This window comes from Dermacentor andersoni, chromosome 4, assembly GCF_023375885.2.
Source record: "Dermacentor andersoni chromosome 4, qqDerAnde1_hic_scaffold, whole genome shotgun sequence".
NCBI classification, from domain to species: Eukaryota; Metazoa; Arthropoda; class Arachnida; order Ixodida; family Ixodidae; genus Dermacentor; species Dermacentor andersoni.
Window position 1 is genome coordinate 221,724,731 of NC_092817.1, and position 16,546 is coordinate 221,741,276.

At 44.3% G+C, this 16,546-nt stretch overlaps 1 protein-coding gene across 1 annotated transcript; it reads left to right on the forward strand.

Moving 5' to 3' along the window:
- The first annotated feature begins 381 nt into the window (after nt 1-381).
- Nucleotides 382-14,302, forward strand: LOC126518488 (uncharacterized). The gene is made up of 7 exons (XM_072288040.1): nt 382-3,014; nt 3,899-4,084; nt 4,926-5,141; nt 5,770-5,966; nt 6,352-6,511; nt 6,892-7,012; nt 12,305-14,302. The coding sequence occupies exons 1-6, from the start codon at nt 2,822-2,824 to the stop codon at nt 7,008-7,010; spliced, it is 1,071 nt and encodes a 356-aa protein (XP_072144141.1). The 5' UTR covers nt 382-2,821; the 3' UTR covers nt 7,011-7,012; nt 12,305-14,302.
- Nucleotides 14,303-16,546: the final 2,244 nt, after the last annotated feature.

Consider the following 16,546-nt stretch of genomic DNA (forward strand, 5'->3'; position numbering starts at 1 on the left):
TTAAATCTCGAAGGCCGTGCTGTTGCTTACTGCATACAACAAAAGCGAATGCGAAGCCAGAAGACACCTTATGGAGGTCATGGAGATATGTTTGTCAACGATCCGCTCTCGTATACGGTCCATGTAAACGTAGCCTTTTAGTGGTGTTAAAAGCATGAACTGTAATAGGCTACCTTGACGTCACTTTGGCTCTTGCAATCACCTCTGAAATCTTAGTGCGCAAAAACACTGCCTTCGAGATTTGCTCGCTCACGCGTACACGCGTAACAAGCCGAGTCAATCCAGTTGTCAAGCTCCGCAATTCGCACCTATAGGCTTCGCATGGTCTTCCCGCCAACGTTCCCGCGCTCGCAGTTTGACGCCGCGGCGACTTTTCTTGGACGCTGTTTCGGCATCGTCCTGTTGCACAGTAAGTATTTTTGCGAGTGTTCCTTTTTGGATAAGTTTTTCTTCGTGTCAAGTGACGGTGTGTAGTGATAAGTGCGTCGGTAGGTGCCCCTCATGTTCAATTCAGTGCTCTCCGCCGGGCACGTATGCGTGTAGTTGACGGAGAGGAGCTATGGAGCTTGAAAAGAAGCGGATCCGCATTGCTCAGCGAGCTGGTCGGCAGTGTAAACAACTTGTAGACGTTTTAGGCGAACGTGTGTTCTTGCCCAACAGTGGAACTTCGGCTGGAGTGGTGCCTTTGGATTTTAACTGTCCTAACGGAGATCGTAGCGCTCCTGATGAGTCTACCTCCGATGAGAACTGGTCAGAGCTGTTTTGTCGACCACAGTCAGATGCCAGTGTCGCGACGCAGTCCGTTGGCGTGACCGATACGACATTGCACCCAGATTCATCTGCTGCGGGTGGCGTTTGCGGCAATTTGCTCTATTTGCAAGACCTTGGGCCATCACCAGACGACACTTTGAGCAACGAGTCAGCTACCAGCGACAGTAAAAACCTTGGTAGAGAGTTACAGGCATGGGCCGTGAGCCACAGGATAGGAAGGGATGCACTGAGTGACCTTTTAAAAATTTTGAGGCAGCATCCATGTCATTCAGCTCTTCCGAACGACGCCCGCACTCTTTTGAAAACGCCCCGAGGGTCGTGCTTCGAATGCCCTATTACTGTTCTTTCTCCCGGTCATTACTGTCATTTCGGGCTTCACAGAGGATTGCTGCATGCATTAAGTGGTTGTGGTCAGTTGCCAGAAACACTGTTGTTGTCGTTTAATATTGACGGACTACCATTATCGAAAAGTTCCAACGTTCAACTTTGGCCGATACAGTGCCTTATTGCCAACTGCAACAAACAAACTCCATTTCTCGTTGGTGCATTTGTTGGGCCAAGCAAGCCAGAGTCTGCAAATGACTTTCTTCTACCATTTGTAACCGAGTTAAAGGGCTTGCTTGAAGATGGCCTAATCGTTAGTGGTTGCAGTATTACTGTATCAGTGAAGGCAATTATATGTGATGCTCCGGCGCGCTCATTCGTCCTTTCGACTAAAGGCCATTCTGGCTATAGTAGTTGTCCGAAGTGCACATGCGAAGGTTCTTACAGAGGAGGCAGGGTAGTTCTTCTGGAGACAGGTTGTGAAATGCGCACTGATAGCAGCTTTCGTAGACAACAAGATGTGGATCACCACAGGGGTACCTCTGTTCTTGTTGATTTGCCACTTGACACAGTGAGAGACATTCCACTGGACTATATGCATTTAGTGCTGCTTGGTGTAGTAAAAAAACTTTTGATGCTTTGGCTGACTGGGCCACTGTCCATTCGTCTTGGCCCACTTGAGCGCAAGCTCATGAATGAGGCCAGTGAAAATTTGAAGCTGCACATTCCTATAGAATTTTCCAGAAAGACACGTCCTGTTACTGAAGTTGAACGGTGGAAAGCTGCAGAACTCCGCCTCTTTTTGTTTTACACCGGCCCTCTTATACTGAAATCTGTGCTAAGCCCCAAGTTGTATGATAACTTCACAGTTCTGCATTCTTCACTCTCCATTCTCGCCAACAACGAATTGTATTCTCAACATGCCGACTATGCTGGAGCTCTACTGAGGCACTTTGTTCACTCCTTCACTACAATCTATGGAGAAGAACATGTTTCATACAATGTCCATTGCCTTATACACCTTGCTGAAGATGTTAAGTTTCATGGTCCTGTTGACACGTTCAGTGCTTTCCCCTTTGAAAATAACATGCGTCATATCAAAAAAGAGCTTCGAAAGCACGAGAAGCCATTACAACAATTACGAAATAGAATGTTGGAAAGGTTACAGCTGCCACATGTGTTTCTTGAAGGCCCAACAGATTTTGAGCTCATTCGCCCGCAGGACACTGGACCTTTGCCACCCGATTGCACTGGTCCTGAATTTGGTGCAGCTAGATGCGGCACTTTCCTACTTAGTGGATCTACTGGCAACAATTGTGTAATGCTTGACGGTCACATTATTCTTGTGCAGAAGTTTTGCTATCTGAAAGCATCAAACGAAGTTTGCATTGTTGGACAAGAATTTAATCACAGAGAAGACTTTTACACATCACCCTTTGAGTCCTCACGAATAGGAATTTTTTTGGTCTCCACTCTGTCAAGGAATAAGGTGTGGCCTCTAAGGAATCCGAAGAAAATGTTGTTGCTGCCTCACGCCAGCCAGTACATAGTACTTCCAGAGATCCACACCAACTGAATTGCGTAATTCGTGTGCTTGTTTTCATTTTACCAGTGGGTCTGCGTAACACTTGCCTTTCAGTTTTGTAATCAACGCTTCATTTAATTTGATGTTTCTGTTTCCTGTGAAGAAAAAGTGGTCTATGTTCATGCAAAGTTCTGTTTCCAGATGGCTTATGCAATTGTCGATTTTATTGGTCGAAAAGAGGTAGAGGTTGTGCCATCCTCATGGATCTCGGACGACATATGCATGTGGCCTAAAGTACCATTGGACCGACTCACATCTATGATAAGAAAAAAACATCCATGTTCCTACTTGCCACCATGGCAAGGATACGAGGTCCAGGTGAAGGGGCTGTTTGGTAAGTGCCACTGTTGCTGCTCATCAACATGTATATATAATTGTTAACGGTTTTGTTTACTGCACATGGACAATGTAAGTATATATGAATCCTTCTACATGGCCACTTCCTGTATGCAAATACTGTTGTAATTATTGAGTGTTAGCCTGGTCTTCCAAAATTTCCTGGGGTCATACTACTTCCACCACATGCAATGATAGTTCACACTATGCATGCACAGTAGTTTTTGTTATGGATCTTTTTGGTGTCAGAGTGAATATGGAATTAATTTTCTACCACTGATATCACAACAGCTGATCTCGCTGCTCACTTGCAGTCTTCGTAGATGCTGCCGCAACCTCTTCTGCAGCTCTCGCCACTAGCAGATGACAGGGCGTGGAAGAGCACTTTTAAGATTTGTTCGTCCTGCTGATTGGTCGGAGAAGCCAGTAGCTTTTTCTTTTTCCGAAATTCCTAGTCTTTTTTTCAGCAGCCATTTAGCGTTTTTGGAAAGCTAGTTATACAGCAGCCATTCTTTCTTGGAGAGCTTGTTTGCAACCAGGCTGTAATGTTATTGAGAGGCTATTCATGCAGTTTTTGTAATGAAGACTGGTCATCTTTTGTTTAAAGCTGACCATCTGTTCCCGATAGCAGTCCTTTCTGCACTAGTCAATACATGTGTGCCACCAAACTATACCAAAATAAATATTCCTGCTGTAAATATATGCATCTGTGTTTGACTATTGGATGCTTGGTACTTAGTATTCGTATTCGAAAAAGTTCATATTCGTCTACCTCTAGTTTTTGGAAATCTCATAACTTGCTGTAGCACTATGACAATGCCAGTTTAGGTGATGATTTTCAGTACATAAGTAATTTGTTGCTATTGTTTGTTGAACTTCTAGGATCATATGATGAAGCGCGCAGGAAGTTGGACAAGTCGCAGTACACCTCAGACCTCGGGAGCGACTCTGAACCGCCGCAAAAAAGAAGAAGAACCCCAGCTGTTGTGTGGGAACCTTGCCAGTCGTCTGACAGCCAGCACTCTGAAGATTTGCCACCGCCACCAGCGCCAGTGAACTTTCCCCAGGGTGAGTCTACCTGTTGTCATGCCCACTTTGTTAACCAAGTCTGCTTGTGGAACTCTATGCTTTACATGTTGTGTGAATTGTTTAACTGAATGTTGTCTTTACAGCAATTAAGTCTTCACTTGCAGACAGATCATTTCCTTCTTGCTCAGAAGGGAAGGGATATATTATCTTTGCGGTGTTGTGTGAACATCTAAAAGGGATAATTTGCTACATTTTTTATGATACTGCCTTTACAGTGAACATGTGCATGTCATAATTGCTTTTACCAATTTTTCTAGATATCCTTAAACCATTGCAAAGCTAAATAGCAAGTATTTGCTTTTGTGTGCCATGTTAGTATATGTATAGAACAGGCTCTCCCTCACATCGTCATTAGATATAGTAGCATATTTATTCTGATATCGGTTACCCTCTTTTTTTTAATTCTGCCCCAAAATGAGCTATCAACCTAGATTTTTACCAAAGAATCTTGACTTATATTTGTGAAGAAAGGTAGTGTGAAGAAAGAAAAAGCTAACAGAGTTCCTCCGTCACGCCCACCGTAAAGCCAGTTTGGAGCTTATCCAGACTGGCTTTAAGAAACCTGCATATCCAATGCACTCAATGCCACTGAAAATGACGTTTCTGCATATGTAACATTAATTACTTAAACACCTCTCTTTGGAACTGCAGCTTTGTCTGCAGCTCATCCACATATAATAACAGCTCAAAGCTTTTTATTAGTTGGTATTCAGCTGTTGCTCTGAACCTGTAGACACTGCGGCACTGTAATGTTGTTGGCAAAGCTGCTGTCAAGCTTGTATAATTTCATCGTGTCTCTTGACACCCTGTCTTTGAATAGCTGCCTTCCCTGCATCGCCTTGCTCACCTGCATCGGTTGTGTCACCTCTGCCAGTGGCCTCACCCATGCCAGCAGCCTCGCCTCTTCCAGTTACGTCATGTGTGCCAGCTGCCCCACCTTTGCCAGCCATACCGCCAGTGCCAGCCGTAACACCAGTGCCAGTTGCACCACCTTTGCCAGCTGTTTCGCCTGCCCCAGTCACATTACCACCACATGGTAAGCTGAACTACACAATATTTCTTTAGGGGCCACACTTCTGTGCGATTAAATTTATTTGTGAATCTCAACAGGACAAAAAAAATTAATGTTTGCACAGCATGTAGCTGCGTCTGCTGCGCATGGCCTCCGGTATGGCAATGGCGTGCTCCATAGCGCAGTCTACTGTGGCCGCCGTGCCACAACGGGCCTTGTCGCCCCCGCGACACTGAACTTTTGGATGGGGCTTTGCCCTCTTGGCTTCTCCGCTGTGTAGCTTCCAGCATTCTAGCAGACATGAAAAGAGAGACAGCCAGCTATTGGTGCAATAGCTCCACTTATAGTTCAAGGAGTCAAATAACTTTTGCACCATGAGATTTTTGGGATGACATACTTTGAAAGTGAGGCCTTTCGATGGTTAGTTAGGAAAGTGTCTCAGCACCCCTGTAATATATGCTTTTTTGTATACTGGTTGCTCTCAAGTATTTTGTTAGTAAACAAAAGGCATTAGCTTCTTTTGACTTGTCTGCCATACCATTAAACTTGCAATGTGAGCATCTGTCTGAAGCGTAGTATATGGCTTTAATGCTTGTTCACGCACATCATGGTTGCTCTGTTGAAATCATTAACTTCTTCCTTTATTATTCAGAATTTCAATCACAGGTACTTCGGCTGTTAAACATCGTGAGGCTGACTGTACAGGAAATTTTGAGCAATCTGGATGCCTGTGTGGCTCAAGGCAAGGTGACCTCTGCACCCACTGTACTAGTGCAGCAGCCATTTGAGACGGTGGATGCCCTTCTGAACTTTGAAGCATCGCTTGGTCCAGAGGATGCTAATGTCCTGGTGAGCTGAAATATCAGTTAGCCGCAATGCCGCTCATGTGTACGCAGTCTCATAGAAAATGTGCCACCGGTCGGCTAACATCACTTTGTACAAAATTTCTTGAATGACCCTTTTTGGGGCTTTTCAGTTCTTTAGTTTCTTGTTCACATTCTTTGGTGGCATTATTTTCTCTGAGGGAAGTTATTAAGAATTTGCAAACATTCTGTCTGCCTTGTCAAAAATGGCACTGGCTGCACGTGTTGCTTATTTTATTGATTTATTTCATGTAAAGGTATAGATCTACTTTCTCTGCAAAGTGTGCATTGAAAGTGCAGAACTGTTAGGTGTGTGAAAATGATTTAGTGTTGGAATATTGAATTTGGTTGGCTGCCTTTTGGTTTTCCAGGTCAACGAACTCGTGCAACTTGGGGGCCGGACCCCTAATGCGGCAGTGAAGCGTATGCTTATTTACCTGTTCGCCGACAAGCTGGCTGCTGAGTACTCATGGCATGGAAAAAAAGGAAAGCGGAAGTTTGCTGATCTTCGGCTGTGTCAGCATTTGTTCAGTATGTGTTTCCTTTTATGCAGTTAAATGCTCGTTTAGTCTTTAGTGTAATGCTTGCTTTACACGGTGCTTCGCTATGTGTGAGAAACTTTACCCATGAGAAGAGTAACAAAATTGTTTAACAGTCAAATCAGATGAGGCAGCATAATGCATATCATCTTATGTGACACAACGATAGTGACAAAGAGCATCCCGCACCTGTGCTTTTTCTACCTCTCTGTTCTCTTGCTGGTGTGCCTATCTATGTGTTAGCACTATTACATTAGCACACCACTTCTGCAACCAGTACCAGAGGGGAAAGTTTCCTTTTGGTTGATTTCAAACTGCCCTTTAGATGGGCAGTGTTCTATTCATTGATGTAAATTTGTTGCTTTGTTCCAGCTGCTGTCAGGAGGCGCTTTCCACAAAGTACAAGGGATGACGTTGAGTCAACCACTAAGTCTTGGCTTCGTCATGCTCCTGAGAGGGCCAATGGAAGAGAGGGGGTCGGAGACACGTGAAGGTGAGGTTAAACTGGCAGCATGTGAATGCTAGTTACATTGCTTTAATGTTTTCCCTACACTTACGTGCAGAAACCTTGTCCACGTCATTATGGCTCATATGCTGAGTTCTCCCAAATTTTCAGCATCTGTAAAAATGTATCAGCCTGCGTGTAGCAGTAAATATCAAGTATTTCTACTTTATAGTTTTAGAAGGTTTCGTTGCAAATTTTTTATATGGTTGCACTTAAGTCATGGTATTTGCTTAAGTCAAGGCATATAGATCATGTTAATTACAAATAAAACTTGTCCCAACATTAAAACAAGATTTCCAATTGTTTTGTTTTTAAATGTCAGAACTACCATACTTACGTGTCAATAACATAAACATGCGTATGGTTTGATGGGATACGGTTGCTAACTAAAAAAATAGAATTGTGCTAATAGAGCAAGTTGCAACACTTCACATGACTTGAGGTGGTGCTAGTTAATTCATACTTGCAAGTAATAAAGAAGGGATTGAGTTGTTTCCATGCCTTCTTATTGCTTGCAAGTTGGCAATGTATGTCCAAGTGCTACATGTTTGGCTTATACGCAGCAGAAACCTTGGCTGATGTTTCATACCTTCAGAAAATTTAGGCAGATTCTTCTGAAACAGCTTTAAAAATATGTTTAATGTAAATACATGAAGATAGCGTGTGAAATTTATTTGAAATATAAATTAAAGCCACTTCATACATTTGCTCAGGTGTCGTTTAAAATATGCTATGCACAGTTATACCCCTGTCACACTGGGCCTTTTAATGTCATTCGAATCAAATGGCATTAGCATTGAATTACATTATTCGGCTGCTACACAGTGATATTTAATGTCATTAGCACCGAATGACTTCCGCACTCGAATGATTTCGAGAAACTCATTGGGCTTCGCACTCGGAGCGAATATGTACTCTCAACTCCAGAAACAAAGCAATACAGGACAGAGCGTTTGCAAATTAAAAGCCGTACTCGTAAAGAAATAATAACTTTTCCGTGTTTTAAGCCTTTTGCTGTCGGACCTTTCTGGCCATGACGCACCCCCAGTGTCGGCTTGGTTGCAGGGAACGAGCATAACAGAGAATGAACATAGCAATTTATTTTTTATTATGATTGGTATACATATAGCATAGTCAATGGAATATGCACATTTCAGTGCTATGCAGCTGTTGTTGGTAAACATCATCATCAGCCTGACTATAACCATTCAACATCCGAATCTGACGATGCGGAACTCACCTCTTTCTCGCATGAGACGCTGTCCTAGTCCAAATCCGAGTTCGGCTCGTATTCTGAATCGGAAGAGCCACCGCTCCAATGAGCAGACGAAGGTCCCGCACGCTCAGCCATCCGAAAGTAACCGCGCGCAGGGAGGATGTGCTTTCAGTCGCCCGCACAACGGAGAGAAATGGGACGTTGTGTGATCAAGAAGACAGAGGGAGATGGAAAAAGGCTAAAACAAAGTTCGAGGGGCTTTACGTTTACTGCTGCAAGTTGGAAGCAAGGGTGCGCCGAGAGAGCGAAAGCAGCAATCGAGTCATGTGTTGGTCTCTTTTCGGAGAGGCAAGGGCGCGTGCCCCTGAACTTGACGCGCCGTAGCAGGCACACCAACAGAAGAAAAATAAAAACCTTCAAACCAGCGGAGATGGCAGAACAACCCTTGAACCCATAACCACATGCGCGCGACGCATGATCCAGCGAACGTGCCACCCAGTAAAGAGAGAGGGCGAGTGGCAGTCGCACCATACTCTTCAATACATGCAACAACACAGTGTGGGACGAAAATACGAATTTGTTGAAAGATTCAACAGATGGCGCGGCCAGTCCAGGAGCGCCAGCTTAGCGCTCAGGCGCGAAATTTTGAACGCAGGATAGAGAATGTCCCGGTACGTCAGTGACACTGTGGGGGGAAGCGCGAGGACATACCGGTACGTCCGTGACAGCAATAGGGATAATGGACTTTTTACTTTAAAGAGAAAAAATCTGTACGGCAGACTGTCGCAAAATTTTGTTACTCTCCAGCTCAGCAGTGTCTGGCCGCCGCCCATGCCACCGCCACTCTGCTCGTCGGCCATATTGTAAACACTCGGGCTCCTGGTTGCATGTTTTGGTTAATCCGGCACCAAGAACTTTATCTGCACATATGCTAGCACTTTATACCCAACTTGTTCTACTTTAGTCGCCATGTTTTTTCGGGATGATCGCCACCGAATGACATTAATTTTTCGAGTGTGGCACCTCCGCGGGCGAATGACGTTCGTTGCACGAAATGCTATTCGATTCGAATGAGATTAAAACGCCCAGTGTGACAGGGGTATTAGGCATAGCTACGCCTAACTGTGCATTAGGCATAGGCATGGCTATGCAACTCTTTCATTAGCCCATCACTTAATTGAGCCTGAAAACAACTTGTGTTGCTTTGTTTCTGCCTTTTATCTGTACATTAAATAACATACAGTGGCTGTTATCAGTGTGTATTAGCTGTACTGTCTTCATCTATCTTTGCATAGGAAAGATAGGATTGTTACATTTAATGCACAAAAATTTAAGTATACCTGGGCTTTGTTTTAGTTACGTTTTGAAGTATGTAAATAGCAACACTGACGCTTTTTGTAGAGCATCTCGTTTTCTGTTTTTTCTAGCTTTTTTTGCAGAAGAGTCGTAGTGTAAAGGACGTTGCATGATAAATTCGCACTTAATGAGCCACTGTAGTGGGTGCTGGTTATGGCTTGGAAAAATACCCAAATATAAAGCAGGAGAGATAGCAATTCTTTCAACTATACAATGTTATTCAAAGTAGCAGATCTCATACGTTGTAGGACAGTTATCTATAAGCTTATTAATAATGAGATCTAAACTTAAAGAAGATGATAGTGTTTTACATGCGAAAACGAAGATGTGATTATGAGGCACACCGTAGTGGGGGACTCCGGAATAATTTAGACCACTTGGGGTTCTTTATAATGTGCACCTAAATCTAAGTACACGGGTGCTTGCGCATTTCGCACCCATTGATATGCAGCTGCTGTGGGCGGGATTTGATCCCGCGACCTCATGCTTAGCAGCGCAGCACCATAGCCACTAAGCGACCACAGCGGGTCATCTAAATTAAGGTTTCTGTCAAATTTGGGCATCATAACGATTAAACTGAAGCTATTTCTGTGGGCACCTGTGTTCTTAAAGAGCTGTATTAGTGTGCTGATGTCATGTCAGTGTGACAACTTCAAAGGAAAGTGGCAACAAGTGGATTGCATTGTTGAAATTGTAAGGTCTTCTGGAGTATTTGAGCACAAAGGCAGGAACAAAAGCTGTGACATGAGAAGGTCGACAAGGCACAAGCATGAGGAGGAATTGAATGTTGGAAACCTCTTCAACCCTAAACATTATGGCATCTCGACATGTAGCTGCTCCAAAATGCATGTTTTTTCTCCACATCTTATTAGTACTGTTGCTGTATTACTCAGCCATTTCAGAACACATTCGAGGCGTGATTACCTAACCCATTTGCTGCCACTTAGTGTTTTCCTTCAGGTTTCTAACAATGCATGCTTGCATGACATGTACAATTGCACTGACCATATAAAAATTATATACAGAATTGAAAGAGCTGCCACAAAAACTGGCTCTTCTGTCAGAACGTTGGCTCTCCTTTTCTGGGCTTCCACAACCAAACCACAGCAATTTCTTTTTTTTTTTGTTCTCGCTCTACTTCTGCACCCACAATTTGATGGCGTATACACTGTCACACAGCTTGGTCATTTCCTGAAGCGCATGAGGAAGGTTTTGTAGAAAAATTTGTAAAGTGCTAGTGAGGTTCGTGTCAAATTATGGGAGATATCTAAAGATGCGGGCGCCTCTGATTGCTAGTAGACACGCCACGATGGCTAGCATCGATGCTGTAATTACGCCGCGCACACATCAACTTGAGGGCTAGGTTATAGTGTATGGTTGTTTATTTATACAGAAATATATAAGGGTGGAGGGGTTCCCTTTTAATAATATACATGATCCCATCCACCCATATCTATCAATTCATGACAAAGGAAACTCCTTTCTTTATTCAAAATCACAGTTCCAATGTCGAGCACCGATTTGGTCCTGTTGCAGAGAGCTAATCACACCCCCATCCACAAAAATCAGTAGATCTGGGTTCGATCCCTCCACCTGGATACCGTGTTTGCTCGAATAATGATCGCACCCCTGAATTTTGTCGTCAAAATTCGATTTTTTTGTTTTCTGTGTAATGATCGCACCCCGAACGTGCCGCAGCGATACGTCGTGGGCCAAGTCTAGCTAATATTGATCACGCTTACCATCTGTTGAATGCTACGCGAACGACTCCTCAAGACAAACCAAGCAGTCTGCATGCACCAAACATTAAGTAGATGCCTCATTTCATTACTTTCATCACTTTCCGCACGTCCATGACTAAAAAAGAAAGCTGCAACCAAACCTGTCATTATGTGTAGGCTTTATAATGGTTGTCAACAACAAAAAAGGCGTCTTTCGATTCTTCTCATCTGCACTTGTGGGCACGCAACAAATCGCGAGCGGCAACAATAGTAGCCACGTTTACACTGATACGTTAAAAGTGTACCCTATTCATGCGCTGACGCTTGTAACACAGCTAAGATATTCACCCACCCTTAGAGGAAACGTGCCGTATTAGGATAGTAGTGAAGACAGACGCCACAGTTTCCGCAGCATGCCGGCCATGTATTTCTATGTCACTGGCAGCTGAGAGCGCCCATCTGTTTCTGTCCGCTCAAAGTGGACATGGCTGTTATTGCCGCAAACTTGCCGATATTAACATTATTATTCATTATTGATACGGAAGAAACTGTTTCAATGCAAGTAATGTGATCACGAGAATAATAAAACATCGCGTTCGGCTTGCTCCGCCGGCCGCAATTTTTGTTTTGGTGTCCCGCAGCAAACGCGGGACGAAAATTTTTTTTTTCTTTTCGCAGGAAATTTAACCTGCGTAATGATTGCACCCATGATTTTGCGTCAATTTTTCTGACAAAAAGGTGCGATCATGCGAGTAAATACGGTAATTTTTCTTTCACCCAATTGCTGCAATTGGGTGGATGGCATAATGTCTAATTTTCTATGTGTGCTGCCACGAATACTAATGTTAAAAATGCTGCATCATTACTGCATTGTCTGTGAGGTTTTAAAATGATTCGGTATACTACTACCTGACATACTATCCTACTGCTTATCTTTTTCATTTCTCCTCATACTGGCCTTTTTTTCTTTCTCCTCCCTCTGAGCAGAATAGCAGACTGGAGGACTATTGCTTCAAGCCTTTTTGCGGGATGAGGTGTCTTCTAAAACCATGTGTTCAAGATGCCATCAATTCTCTTCAAGTACTCGAGCTTGTGTCCAAAAACATCATTCGGTGCATTTTTGTTCCATGGAGTGTTTTATGGATACTGAAGGTTGTTCAGTTCCAATATATTCTAGACCAATGACTTCTGTTTTAGTCAAGTGAGATGCTTTGAAGCTTTATAATTTGTGTCCACTGTTGCAGTATGTATTCAAGCAACCCATGTTTCATAGCACCTCCAGGTATTGTACTGGGCTTTATGTTCTGCAGAAGACTTGTACTTACAAGATCTGTATTTTACTTGCATATGTCAGAGCTGCAGAATGTATTCTAGTTTCATAACTTCCATTTAGGAGCCACGAGCTTGTTTCTAGTGCAGATGTCCCTTTAAACACGGTGAATTGTTTTCAGGTATCACATTTTGCGTTTAAGGACTACGGACATTTTTTTTTTGTATGCAGTGAAGTTCTTACAACTCTATACGCTAGAAAAAATTATGGCAAGCCTCACGGCGTCCTAAGTAATTCAGTCTAATGCATTTCCCACAGCCAGACTTGGTTTTGGTAATCGGGAAGTGGTCTCACAGAAGCAACACATCACGGGGGTTCGACACTCACTCCGGCTTGCTCAGTCATCTGCTTGCTGCTACATAGGGCCTCAGCCGGTAGGCAGCATAAACGGCAACAGCAAATAGAACTGTCAAAGCCTCATAATGTGCTGCTCCCGTGTGGCCACCTTCTGATGACCAAAACCGAGAATGACTGTGGAAAATGCATTATGCCAAATTCTTTAGCGTGCTGGGAGGCGTGCCAAGCATTTTTCAAAAGGTTGTAGTTGTAGGACTTTAGTTGAAAACTAGAAGATCAATACTAAAAATAAGCTGCATTCCTTTAACAGATGTCTTCTTGCTATAAGGCAATTACTGCTATTTAAAAAGTTGAAAACTGCATTGATTCTCATTAACTCACCTTATGATCCTGGTCATGACCTGTGTCCTAGTTCTGCAAGTTGCATTAAAGAACCACTGACCATGCTTAAACACCACTACTGCTAGTCACATCATGGTCCCAAGTGTTCTATTCTAGATCCTACAGTTTGTGTTGTAATATCCTGAGTAGTGCTTTGTTTTAAAAAGGTTAAACCTAGTTGCATTATGGCTTTGCTTAAAGAGTGGCAGTCTCTTACATTATTTCATGTACCAAGCGGGTGTTTTACTAGTGGGAATTTGCTGCAGTTATGGAAAATGTATATTTTACATTATGGCATTGTTTAAAGAGCAGCAGTCTAGTTGCATCATTTCATGTACCAAGCGGGTGTTTCACTACTGTGAGTTTGCTGCGCTATTTCGAAGATGTATATTTTACATTATGGCATTGTTTAAAGAGCAGCAGTCTAGTTGCATCATTTCATGTACCAAGCGGGTGTTTCACTACTGTGAGTTTGCTGCGCTATTTCGAAAATGTATATTTTACATTATGGCATTGTTTAAAGAGCAGCAGTCTAGTTGCATCATTTCATGTACCACGCGGGTGTTTCACTACTGTGAGTCTGCTGCGCTATTTCGAAAATGTATATTTTACATTATGGCATTGTTTAAAGAGCAGCAGTCTAGTTGCATCATTTCATGTACCACGCGGGTGTTTCACTACTGTGAGTTTGCTGCGCTACTTCGAAGATGTATATTTTACAATATGGCATTGAAAGTGCGGTAGTCTAGTTACATCATGTCATGTACCAAGTGGGTGTTTTACTACTGCGAGTTTACTGCGCTATTTCAAAGATCGATATTTTACATTATGGCATTGTTTAAAGTGTGATAGTCTAGTTACATTATTTAATGTACCAACTGTGTGTTGTACTACAGCGAGTTTGCTGCTATGTTTTGAAGATCTATATATTTTGTACCTTCGTGCTTACATTTCCGAAATAAAAGTATTAAAACCTCCGTGTAGGTCATGGAATTCCTAGTTTTCAGCTATGCTTGCATGGTTTTAAGAGTGAAAAGCATGTAAAAAGTGATTAGTGCCTAAATTTAGGTCCGCAAGCTTTCTGCAGGAAATATCCGAATATCCGTCTTTGGATGTCCCAGGGACCTGTCTATGTATGTTAAAAGGTCTGGCTACGGATGGTCCACTGGATGTCCTTCAGATGTATCGTGGAGGTAAATGGATGTCCGCAGGACATCCGGATGTCCAGAAAGAAATGTCCCTTGGATGTTCTATGGACGAAAGTGTGCCGTCTGGGTCTGCTTCAGTCGAACCGTGAACGCGTTGGAGATTTCACTAATAGCTAATCGCGTTTGGTCATGCGGCGCCGAGGGGTTGTTGACGCTGCACCTCGCGGCCCCTACGAAACGAGTCACCGCGGCAGGTGTTACAGGCTTCCATGGTATCTTCGGGGAAGCTCGCCACGCTCGCAGCTGCAGCTGGCTGCGAGAACTTGCATGTTGCCACCTCCGCAGGCCATTCCTAACACGGGCTGTTAACTCATTCTCGCGTTTCTTTAACTCCATCATACTTACAGTTTTAGCGTGACATAGATCATTATTACAGAAAACTGTGCTCGCATAAGCGCTCATTTGTAGGCCATGTTCTCTCACAAAAACGCGCGGATGCCATCGCTTTCACGGCGTTGGTATAAATGAGCGAGGCGGTTGTTTATGCTACTGTATACCGAATACACCGTCTCTTGTTTGCCGCTTGACGCAGACGTAAACAGTGCATCTCTGAAATTGAGAAATGTATCGGAAAAGCAACACGTACAGGCCCACCCATATACGTAGCGAATGCGGCCGACAGCCTACAGGTACGGTGACGTACAGACCTTGGCACAGCGCTGTGTCACCGCTTACCACTTATTGTGTACGCGCCGTGCGAAGTGAAGTGTAGCTGATTTCAAATCACTAAGGCCAGAATTGAACTACCAAAGCAGCTTCGTTCGACTTAACTGCTTACATTTCAGTTCAGGTCCGCCGGTAGCGAGTGCACGAACTCGACGGTGCCAGGTTAACCTTCGCTGAACAGGATCGGCATTGGCTCAAACTTCGTGGGCATATTGCGAGGGTTAATGCTTGTGCATTTCAACTTGGTAGGCGTGTATGACTCATTTTGAGCACGACTAATTATATATACAAGCGAAGACGCTGTCGCTATTGTTGTCGGTTCGACGGCCGATCGCACGGGGTTCGGTCGAACGATGTTCGGCTCGCTGATTTTGCTGGTGCCTTCGATATAAAAGCCTGCCGCAGTACAACTCGCGCTCGTCGGTTGCGTCGTTGTCGACCTGGTATGATAAAAAGGTTTCAGTGACGCACAATAGTCGGTTAATCATTGGAGTGAGCGTCTTGTCGGTCTCGTATCGACCCAGTGTTGCCACACCCTACGAGTGCGTGCAGTCAGGAACGCGCTGCCACTACCAGCAAGTGAGGACCGACGCTGCAAAAAGACGTCAGCAACGTGATATACTTATGTATTGCCCAAGCGTAACGCGCGGGTTTTTCGTTAAATTAGCGAGCCATTCATGAAAGGCGGCAACTACCAGGCTCACGGTGCAGTCCGGACAACTCGGACGATGCCCTGGCCGCTTTCTCTTTTAAAGTGGAGTTGCGGTCTCAGGCTGCGCACGTTTTCGGCAACCCACCGACGTCGAGCTACCAGTAGAGTTTCAATGCGGTACACGGCACAAGTGCTTGCAGCAGCGCGCGTCCGAGCGCTTTTTTTTTTCGGGGGACTTCCCGGCGCGAGGCCGCGCGCGCGTCCCTTCCAAAACGTTTCGCGACTAATCCGCTAGGGCAGGGCGCATGCGCCGTCGCGCCATGAAAGAGGCGGATTGCCACCATGTTCAGCTTATTTTCGTTTACCTGCCACGGCATCGCTCGGCGCCACCATCGCGCCTTCTCCCTAAACGATCCTGTCCCCATAGGGACAGGATCGTTTTTAGGGCCGATTTACGCTCGAGCCGCCCATCGCCGCACCGCACGCGTGCGGTCGCGCGAAAGATTGCACGTATCACACACTTGTGCACAAATTTCGGTTTACAATGTGTAAGCTTGGTATACACTGTGCACACAGTGTAAACGGTAATTTGTGCACAAGTGCTGGATACGTGCAATTTATCGCGCGACCGCAAGCGTGCGGTGTGGCTTGCGGCGATGGGCGGCTCAAGCGTAAATCGGCCCTTAGTAGTGGCC

Coding starts and splice junctions, on each gene's coding strand:
- LOC126518488 (XM_072288040.1), top strand. CDS start 2,822: ATGGCTTATGCAATTGTCGATTTTATTGGTCGAAAAGAGGTAGAGGTT. Junction 3,015..3,898: donor CCAGGTGAAGGGGCTGTTTG/GTAAGTGCCACT, acceptor TTGAACTTCTAG/GATCATATGATGAAGCGCGC. Junction 5,967..6,351: donor CAGAGGATGCTAATGTCCTG/GTGAGCTGAAAT, acceptor TTGGTTTTCCAG/GTCAACGAACTCGTGCAACT.